At 42.6% G+C, this 11310-nt stretch overlaps 1 protein-coding gene across 2 annotated transcripts in view; it reads right to left on the bottom strand.

Moving 5' to 3' along the window:
• Positions 1-8042, bottom strand: part of LOC111263846 (fibroblast growth factor 9) — a 41449-nt gene extending 33407 nt beyond the window's left edge. For both annotated transcript variants that reach the window (XM_022839268.2, XM_086969824.1), the window contains exon 1: positions 6764-8042. In XM_022839268.2, the coding sequence (XP_022695003.1) occupies positions 6764-7223 (460 nt within the window). In that variant the 5' untranslated portion in view covers positions 7224-8042. The remainder of the gene's footprint in view (positions 1-6763) is intronic.
• Between the last annotated feature and the right edge of the window lie 3268 nt (positions 8043-11310).

Raw genomic sequence — 11310 nt, 5'->3', positions numbered from 1 at the left:
GCAAGGTGTACACAGTATCTGCTCTTGATAATGCTACAAGTCGCCTAGCGCTTAACACAAACGATTCCGATTATCGGTAAGTGTCTGTCCGAGAACGAACTTTCACTAAGTAACTAAAACAGATTTTTAATTGGTACCGTCTGAGAGGCCAATCTTACCTCTTCTTAAACGAACCAGCTGCACTAAATCTTGCGAGGATCAGTGTACTTCGATTTACCTTGAATCGGTTCTTCGTCAATGACTAGAAAAAGCCGTTGGCTTGCACTGACGCAGTATTTTAGAAAATAATATTTACGTTACGTTTAGGACGACGGCAGAAATACGTCTGAGCAGCGAAACTCTAGTCATGCAATCAAAGACTTCTTTGAACTACCTCTTTTCCTGTCTTGTGAACGCACCTTCGGGCTGATGGGTTTTGTCAATGCCGCATACGACACAGGTACGAACAGACTGCAGGACGATGCTGGAGCTGGCCGTCTTGGGAGCATATCTGCGCTAATGTTTCAGTTTCATCGTTTCGTAGCCTCGAGCCAGGCCATTCGGGAATTCTGTGTAGGCAAGAGAATATCTTTCAAAAACATCATTATGATTCAACCCACGCCGAATTATCTCCCCCGGCTATTCGCATATAAAAAGCATTCGAAAAAAAAAGAGACCAAGCAGAGGTGACAGTTAAATCGACTGATATAGGATTAACAGGCTACACTAAAATAGACCCGCTGGAATAAATAAGATATCAACCTATGAATGCATGTTGCTTTACACCTGGCTCACTGACAAACCTGTTTTGTATAATTAAGATGACGTTTCCGTATATAAGTCTCTCTATTTTTCCATTAGGCATTAAATAATTATTATAGACAGGGTCAGTGCCCTCTCTGCCGTTCGGCTCTTCACGCAATTGATAAACAATATCGACGCTCTCCTTCATGTTACTTGTTCATTCTACTTCGAAAGTCGAATTACCCCCCAGTGATGTGACAAGATAAATGTTGCCGTCATAACCTTGTCTCGACGCAGACATCCTTTTCATGGGACTATAGTATAGTTCAGCTAGCGTTGCTGGCCTTACCGTCTTTTTTGGGGCGTCACTATACTAAACATCAAACACATGCACTCATCGTTTGCTTTACGACCGGACAATTGCGAGAGGATAATCGAACCAAGATCTAGCGACCCTGACGTCGCCGCCGTCATTCGACAATAGAAACGGGGCAAAAAGACAGTGATTCTTCTACAATTCTAATAGCGGTCGCTGGTAGCTCATTGCTGAGAACGCCACCAACGGATAAAAATGGAATGGGCGGCAAATTAGAGCTGACTTGCAGGTGGCGCCAATACATAATGTCGACGCGCATAGTTGATACAGAGCAACTAGACAGAAGGCAATAAAGAGCATCTTCGTTGTTCAAATAGACGAAAATGAGACGTACAAACAACGTCACCGCCGCCGCGTCATCGTAGCGGTTATCATACTCGTGCTATCGTACTTACTAACAACTGCGACAAGAACGAAATTCACCCACGTTGTACATGTACAAGTACGAACGTACGTGTAAGTGTGCGTGTGTGCTTATTCGACATTTGCTTGTCGTTTCTTTTCACCGTTATCGAACTTTCGGCCCGAAAATACCTTATTAGATTTTGATCAGCAACACCTGCTCGCACGTTGAAACGGTATGGAAAATTTTTTCCCGGGAGAAACTCCTAGCCCTTAAAAATGTGTGGATTTGCTTTTGGTAACTTCGAAAGAGTTCGTATTTGAGCAAATTACTCAAGACGACAATTACTCTGTTGTCACAAGCCATTTCAACGCCAGTATAGTGCGGAAGCAAACTGAATAGCAGTCGATATAGTCTTCACAGAGGCCGAAAGCGTATAATACCTTGTTAGTTCGGCATCCAGGACGAACAACGGTAACCACGGCCCTGAGCTGATAGTCCTAACTCAAATCATATAGAAAATTGTGAAGTTACAGCTGGGAGATGGCGAGCGCAACTCAGGACCTCATGTGTCCAGGGCCTTCTCTAGATGGCAGTCGTTACTCGGCAAGCGCTTCTACTTTTCAAGCGCAAAACTTCTCTTCAACATCTTAACCGTTTTAAATTATCTTTACGCTACCTGCAGCAGTATACTGTGCTAATAGATAGTTAAATAGCTCAATTTAAACAACGGAGACGTTTGAGATTAGAAAGTATCGTACGACCGTAACTTAAGATCAAGGCTAACAAAATGAATGGCAGAGTTGTGTAATTTTAATAGAGGCAAAACGTTTCTATATATCACATGTTCGGGTTGATATTGACGATAAGGCGATTAGGGCTGACATCGATGTTGTCTTACAATTTTCGACGGTGCCCGACAGATGCATCTTTAACGACATAGAAGTTTTATGTAATAGATAAGATTCTATTGGTGCCGCTGCACGGGCCCACGCGCTGTGCAATTAACCCGACAACAGCTACAGGACTGTGTCAATTTCGAAAAGTAAATCATAGCGAACTCAGTCTTTATTTTTAGAGTATTTACAAGCGAATGTGTCTATTAGTCGCTTTAAAAAATTCATTCTGCAGGACGACGGAGCTACAGACGTGCCGTACTCCTGTGCCTACGTTCTCTGAGCATAAGCGTGAATCGTGGCCGTGTCTATTATTTTGCCGACCGGCTCCAAATCGTTAGAGTTACCAGTCATTTAGCCGATAACGAGATTTTTGCAAATAAATGATCACAGAGTGCTGTGTGATCGCATCGATGTCTATTTGACATTTGTGTAAGTTTGCTGACAGCCATCTTAGTCATCACGTGATATTACGGCAGCTGATCAACCAGTCGCGGAATACAGCCGGCCGGTTACGGAAATATGTCGTTATAGATTAATAATATAGCACATATGAACCTGTACTTTACACTGGTCCTACATCTATACGAGACAACGCTATAAAAGCGAGTCTGTTCGTCCAGCGTTTGTCGAAGCAATGAACTTAAGAAAAAGCATTATCTATGATACGATATTTCCACTCTGGATGTGATCATGGATACCCCTGTCCAGCTACGTAAATCGTACGTAAATTATCCGTAAGCAATTCCCATGGGGATAACAGCTCTTGGCGCTAATAAAGATCAATGGTTTTTCTTGTCGCCAATTTTGAGTAAATTTCAACCCTGAATTCCGATCTTCTCATTATCTTTATCTTTACGGATAGAGCAGTTATGTCTTATCCGTGCTTTGTCTTATTATTGATCTTTAATACAGACATCACCACAGGATGTAGATCGTCACCACAGACCTGTACAAGTTATGAACTTAGAAAACCTACGAACTGACGTAAGATTGTCGTGTAATTAAAGTCAGATTAATACCGAGGTGCTGAACCGGCATGTTCTTCGACTGGTCTATTCGATATTCAAGAGACCCGGCGTAGTCAGATCTCATCGTTCGCACCGGTAAATAGTCCACTAAGAGCAAAATCGATTGCTGGAAAATGATGCGCTCTTAAGGCCGTAAAGATATTGAAGGGCCGCTGATTTGTCTTCGTCGGCAAATGTTCGACACTGCGTTTCAACACTCTGCCATGTTACGCCTCTTTCCCTACTCACTATATAATCATTAGAGAAAAGAAGAGATCAAAATGAACTGCTGGGACGCGTTCGGGTGAAATAAATACAAAGCTGTACGAAGTAACATCTGCGGTACACGTGCGTCGACATCAGCGCCATCTGCCAGAAAGGCGAGACGAAACGATTAGAGCAGAGTGACGACTGCCCCCTGACTCGATGGATATGTGCTTTTGACAAAATGCTTCCAACCATTGCGTAGTCTTCCTATGCATTCGGTAACGCACCTGTAACATGTATGTGTAAGTGCAGGCCTAGACAGGACGTAGATTTCGTATTATTAAATATTTAATGTTATCGAGTACAGGCTGAACAAGGTATCTAGCAGACTCTCTCGTTGTATATATATCTGTCGAACAATGCTCATTTTGTCGCAGTAGCATTTAACTTGTCATCATCATTATCATTAACAGGACAAACGAACCCACGAAAAAACCCAGTGAGATTAATTAACGATGCTACCACCAATGATTGCGTATGCGCAGTTTTACTAGTCATTATATAGACGGGGAGATTTCGTATTTTCAATGACATCGCTAGTTAGATGAAGACATTCAATGAGACGTATGTTGTTTTAATCTAAACTAGAGAGACCATACGATCAAAGGGATTTCAACTACTTTTATTGTAGGTATACACTATTTTTACTTTGAGCCGGGAACTTTTCACAGTAAGTCATATACTTTTCCATACGAACCCGATAGCAAACTGTTCGATTTGGTTTGTCATCTTTTTTATAGTAAATAAATCCATATTAAAAAAGACGAAGGGTGATTCCTAGTGATAGGAAAAAACAAGTGTGTAGCCTATCCGTTACCAACCATATCACGGCACCAAGAACGGCAAACGATAAGTGCTATCGCTTGCTCACTATCCGCCATTAAGGCCGATTTGACCATTAATATACCAGTATATAACGGGACATCTTCCCTAACAGCGAAGCAGTAATGAACCTTACAAGCGATATTATGAACCGACTTGTAAAGAACATTTCACCGATCTAGCTTAGCTACTAGCTGTGGCTTGAAGGTACAGTAAGACATGTTCGAAATGAATAAATCTCTGCCTGCATAACAGCAGTGACCGAAAATGCCAGCTGGCTGCAGTCCGATCTGACGAATTGCGGAAACTTCCACTTCTCGCGACGCGCCGCAACAGATTCAGTCAATGGAACAACTCTTCCCATATCACGTCTGGCTTATATCCGTATTTCTTCTTCTCGATATATTTGTGTGTTAGAAAGAGAAAGGAGAGGACTCCTGGAGCGCTGTACTCTGCGCGGTCAAAGGCGCGACCAGAGAACTAGTACAATCGCACCCATATCATAGTGACGAGATAGTCGTAACTCATGTATTAGCTGAGATGGCAAACAAAACTGTTAAAGGGTTTAGCATCGTGTCTGAAAAAGTAGTGGACACTTCTAACAAATAACAGAAGAAAAATGAGTCCCAATCAAACTTCTGTAAAGAACTTATATCGTTTGAAGGTCGAAAATACGTTACTATTATGGTAAACTGGTAAATGGAGATGAAACGAAGTGGTACATGGGGATGTTCTCTTTTCATGTTCAAAAAGTGAAAGCTTTTTCGTGAAATAGCTTCCTCATCTTCCCCCACGAAACACTGAAAGGTCTGTGCGAAAGATACGAAAGGCCTATTCGTGTATTTTCCACTGGAATGGAATTACCGGTTAAAAATAGAACAATATGCCTCAATATGAAGCACAATATGTTGACGAAACTTTGGAACCCATTTATATTTTTTTAAGTACGCTCTTAACTATTTCTGAGGCAAAAGGGAGCAGGCATACGGAGTGCTGCATGATGGTACGATACACAAAATAGTTTCTATTCTCATTGCCGGAGGACGCGGGGCAATGGCACATCGTTATCAAACGTACGTAAGTAAAGGGCCCGAACACAAATGTTTTTGGTCGACAAAACTATATTAAATATCAACTTTAAGAGACGATTCGAAAATCGTGATTATAGCACTTAGCTAAATTTTTTAATTAAAGGAAAAACATTTTCCTGAGACACACCAAATAAAACTGCGCTAAATCTGCCTACATATTGTTTAAAGATGTTAAACATCTTTCAGAGATTTCATTCACACAACGTTAATTAGATCCATATGATTCAGATTTATAGGTTAGCAATATTCACTGCTACCGTTATAGAAGCAAGCTATAATGTGAACATAGGAAAGTGGAAAAAAAGGGCCTTTCGGTAGGTGTAAATCCTTAAATCTTAACTTTTGACCCTTACTGTTTATTTACTAGGTATTCACACTTGAGCATATTAAAATAACTAATGGGAAAGTAGTTGAAAAAAGCATAATGCAAAATACAGATAAAACCGTATACATCAAAAGAGGATGAATAGGACATCACAATAAATGAAGAAATCTCTTTTAGCGTGGAAAAAAATCCTATTCTAGGTGTTCAGTATTCTGTTATGTTGTACTTTGCAATAAAGTTTGTCTAAACTTGGCCGAATCACGTGCTTTGAACTCCAAGCTAAAATACTTCTTAAATACGTCCAGTTAGAGTTCGGCTGTTGAGAAATCCGCGTTTATATTTGCCGAGCTTGTTTTACGTAACTTAATTATCTGGTGCACGAACTTATTCTTGAAAATTTGCCAGTTTCGGTAATAGGCGGCGTAAAACATAGCCTGGCATAAATTAGGACTACATTTAAAACGAAAAGCGAATTGTTTATGAAGCACGCACAAAGTCCTAAAGTCTACAGTCTAATCATTGTGCCTTAAGCATATGCGTCTACGTTTTAGTAGAGGTATTGACATTTTCATAAATAAGACCGATATTATGTTTATTCAAGCCTAGGTTTCAAGGCTGTCAAGGGAATGAAAGAGAGGAAAATGGTAATCAAATCAATGATGAATAAAATCTAAATTTTATCACAATGCGATGTTTAGTGCACGAAAATTGTTTATCTATACAGATCTCCCGAACGTTTCTGGTTTTAGAATATGCAGACGGCCGGCCCTGGTGATAACTGTGTGAGTGCATCAGACAAGACCTCATGCTTCAGGTTTTTACGGAACTAAGTGGACAAATATGAACATTGAACAATGATTTTGGTTAATTACAATTTTAACAAATAATTTAAAAAGTCACCTACACTCACCGAGATCGCTGCGGACCTCTTCAGTTCCTTCAACACTCCCGTTCATTGTAATTTTGAGATTGTATCCATTTTTGGAATACAGCTGTACATAACGTCCGAGTCTGGGACTGCTCGGCCCCCCAGCCATTATGTGATGCCGATGGCGGATTGGATGCTTTGTTGGGAGTACCATTTTCTTCTTATATTTTGGCTTCCTAGTACTTCCATTTGGTCTCAACACTGCCGGTCTCTTCTGCTGTGTATGAGCGAGGTTTCGCGATTGCGCCGATCCGAAACCCTCACCAGGTTTTTTGTGGTCTTTACGGTAACGCGGGCTAGCGACAGGCTCCTGATCTAAGTTTATTGGACTGTTTATAGAGTCGTCGATGGCCTGATCAGCCTGGTAGTCTTCGTCACTTTCCTGGGATGTGGAATCGTCTTCTACACTAAAAACCACTTCTTCATCTTCCGATGAGGACATTCTGCTGGCATGCCGTTTGTACGACCCTCGACCTTCGTTTGACCAATTTCCCACTTTGTCATTAAATAGCTCGTTGGATATTGTTCGCACGACGCTGCCACGGTGCTCTCGTGAATGCTCATAACTTCCCGTGGCCGCGCTGGTAGGCCCTGGTCTGTCTGAGTGAGCTTTCCTTGTCGGGGCCCCCCGCGTTCCGCCGGCCAGTGCCAGCAGGAGCAGGCCGGCGACGAAGATGACGTCGAATGCGCGGGAGGCCGTCTTGTCATAGCATATCGCGCCCAACGTGAACAGCTAGTTTGCCCTCGGCTCCTTCGAGACGTCCGCCAGACGCAGTCAACCAACGGAGAATTTCAGGACAACGTCAAAAAAAATTGAGCCAAAGCTCCCGCTAGCGCCTAGAATCCAAGAAGAGCTGTCTGGATTTTGGGCCGCAGGGTTGAGATGACGATCGTTGCTTTAGAGAACCCTGCTGAATCAGCACCGGAGAGAATAGTCATTCCTTAGATAGCCTCAATAACGTTCTTGGATGGACGCTGTGAGGTTTTAATCGTTCCCTCATTTATTCACAAAAACTGTAGAAAGAAGACCATCAGTTTACTGACCCTGTATCATTCACAATTCACAGTTGTCATTGCACGCATCAAAATAGTACGACGCACACGCACTCAAATTGATCAAAGTCACGCTCACGTTCGCTTTGTTAAATAATGTAGGTAAGCGCATTTGCGTCTATGCAACGCTATTGTATGCAAGTCTCTTTAGACGCATACAAACCTACATGCGTAAGGACACTATGATAACAGTAAGATTTTTAGTTGATTTTTCTCTTTTAGCCCGTTCAACCTCGCTGAAAATATCTTCGTGGGAGACACAAAATATACACGAGAGCTGATAGTGTCACATCGTCGTAGTCGTTTGATGATCAGCGATTTGCCAAATCATCGTCGGCAGCGGTTAGAGTCAGAGACTTTTCGCATCCCATCCGGCCCCTTTGGTCGGGGGCGCGCTCTGGTTATCTATCTCCCAGCTCGGGGCGGCCGGACCGGCTTGCGCCCATGTGTTCGCATGCCTCTCCAGTCCTTTCCCCAAAGTCCCTTGCCGTCGGTTACCCTCTCCCAGGACGGGAGGAATAAGACGACGAGAAAGAAGAGCACTACTGTCAGGCAAGAGAGCACCAGCAAAAGAAGGACGATAGCGCTCGGGACGGAAACGTGGAGAGATAGTGTAGCACTTTGTGTTGACTGGCAATAGAGCTAGCTATTAAGTGTCAATAAAGCCCAACAATCAAGTATAAACATATATGAGTTGGCCATGCGATAGTCTGGCTCGCTTCAATAGATTAGGTATGGTTAAAGTGAGCCTGATTTTATAGACCTGTGTATCAGATTTTGTGTGTGGCTTAACATTGTAGGTTGATTTCGCTGGGTATGGCAAAAAAATATACATTCCGAAAAGCATACAAAATACGAGCCCCAGCCTACAGTAGAACTTTGTTTTGCAAAAGCTAGAATTTTCTCACACGAACTGGCGCACTGCTTTCGCGACCCGTTTCTAGTCAGATTGTAACGATCTATGGCAATTCTATCTAACGTTACATCAAGTATTCTTATGTTAGGACATATATCTATATAGGCCCGATATCGCCATATTTAAGTTTACTTGGGTCAATGAAGAAGCTGTTCTAATTGACGCTCTCTGATTGACAGATACTGAAGGTCAGTTCAAACGATTTGTTTACGATGTTGTTAATGTTAAAAACGTTTTACTGTCTTTTATTTTTTCTTATGTTTTTCCAAATTCGTTTATACAAGTAGCATTATTCTGCCACCCAGCATGAGTGCATGTATCCATATGAGCAGAATGTCATTTATATATGTATAGACACCATACATAGAGCCGTTAGTGAAATCAGACGGAACCAATTGTCAATGTAACAGATTCGTCATTAAAAAAACGTACTTGTCAAAACAAATCTCATTATTCAGGACTGTTTCTTGACGCTGTAAAATTACAGGGAAAGATTATCTAGAAAGCCGACTCTGAGTAATGCAAGTAGAATCTCGATTAGGCTCCTTTTTTTGGACTAGCACATCGAGGGTCATCGTATCGGCGATAGTAGTATGCACTTGGAAAGTCTTAGCTTACTATTTTATCAGTACCAGCCATTTGATAAAGCGGTGAAGCATAGTTGAATGTGACAGTCGGCACGTACGCATGATTGCCAAGTGATACACTTCGTTGAAGGGTGATGTTTTGTTCGGGTCATCTTTACAAAGCCACAATGAACGGACCGGGCGACGGATGAGAGCGTCATCGAACGCCAACGTGTGCCAACATTGAGTGTACGCTAGAGATAAGCTAGCGCTTAACCGGTTACCCGTTGGGCCAATAATAGTCAGTGCTATCAGGCACCTGTGCAGCATACCCGCTTCTTTCAGGCTCTGTTTGCTTGCGCACCTCGCCCCGTCGGCGGGCGGTGCGAACATTATTCCAAAGCTGATACTAGGTGCGTGTACCGCAGCAGCCTTACTTACAACAGCAGAAAGGCCATGTAAAACAGCAGGCCATGAAAATCGACATGTTAGCTGAATAGGCGGCTTACCCGGCCGGAGTGCAGTCCACACTCCGCCATTTATATATATATATATATATACTACAAGAGCATGTATACGTACTCGTAGTAACTAGAGCTGTAAACCTTGCCGACTTCCGACCTGAGCGAGACGCGAATATATCAGTGAAAGTAGCCGCAGGCTGTGGTCGGCGGTGGTCTACGGTATGCTCTTCATCGGGCAGGAACGGGCGGGACCGGTAGCGAATCGGTCGTCAGCACCTTGAGGGAGCACAAGAAAGCTGGGCAGGTAGTCATAAAAGAAGAGAGTATTCTGTCTCGCTTGTAAGACTCATCATCACCCACAGCGTGCGTCATCCGTCTGATTGTCTGTTGCATCATAGATCGTGCATAACAGATAAATCGATAAGAATGGTCTGATTACAGCCGGGCAGAAAATGACCGTGATGTCGCCCATGCTGTCAGTCCTCTCGTTCTTCGGGCCGGTAATAAGTTCTTACGTGTTGTCCGGTTGGTCCTACAATCATCTAAGCACGTAGTCATCGAGCAGTTAATTACTATCAAAAGCAATGATAACAATACGACACACGGAAGCCTGATCAGGTCGTATGAAAAGTGTGTATCTTAAAATATAAACAATCATCTGCAATGGTCGAAGTAATCGTTGAATATATTACATACGTCTTCCGATGGGTATTATATATATTGCTGATGTAGGAACCCACTGTCGTATAATATCCTATAATGGGATAGAATTTCAATGAAAACACAAGGCTGCCTTGGAAGGCCTCTGTGATTCACTAGTAAAATGAACAATTAGGTAGCTGTATTGCAGGTTTCCAGAGTAGGCCTGACTGTCACTAACTATGCGTAATCCGTACCTGACCATCAAAGTAATTTGCTATACCTAAATGTATAGTTCGTCTTTGCCCACCTTTTACCGACGATTAGACAAATACAACGTAATTCGATTCGGGTCACGTGTAACACTGAACCAAACGCTTAGAGACAGCCAAAACAATAATCGCGTGACCTGCAATCAACACCTGTCTGTGTTTAACGCCGTCTCTAGTAGATGGCTACGGGCTGACTTCTTTAAGGCGCACGCCGCCAGTAACGTGGCGTCGTCGTTGTGCGATATTGCGCTACGACAAGCGTTAAAGGTAGATACAATACAGCGGTATGTTGTGATATACCTAGGTAAACCTCGGACTCATACTGTGATGGTGACGACACTAGCTCGGTTAACAAGTGGCGATTCTAGCGTTTCCTGCAGCCATAGTAAGCACATGGAATAGTTTGGCCGGCTTCAAATTGTTTCTGCATTCCTAGAACGCGACAGAGGGAAGACGCTGTCGGTTTTAAACGATAGGTTTTATACTATTAATGATAGATATATCTGTGCTGCAGTAAAAGATGTTACATCGCTACGTTCGTAACCGTCGTAATCGCTATTTTTTTAATTTTAGTATCCAATTGATTGCTACATTCATCGGATTATCTAACAATTCAAGT

This window comes from Varroa jacobsoni, unplaced genomic scaffold, assembly GCF_002532875.2.
Source record: "Varroa jacobsoni isolate VJ856 unplaced genomic scaffold, vjacob_1.0 scaffold_793, whole genome shotgun sequence".
In the NCBI taxonomy this organism is placed as follows: Eukaryota; Metazoa; Arthropoda; class Arachnida; order Mesostigmata; family Varroidae; genus Varroa; species Varroa jacobsoni.
Note: the sequence above shows the minus strand (reverse complement) of the source record. Positions and strands in the feature narration are given on the sequence as shown.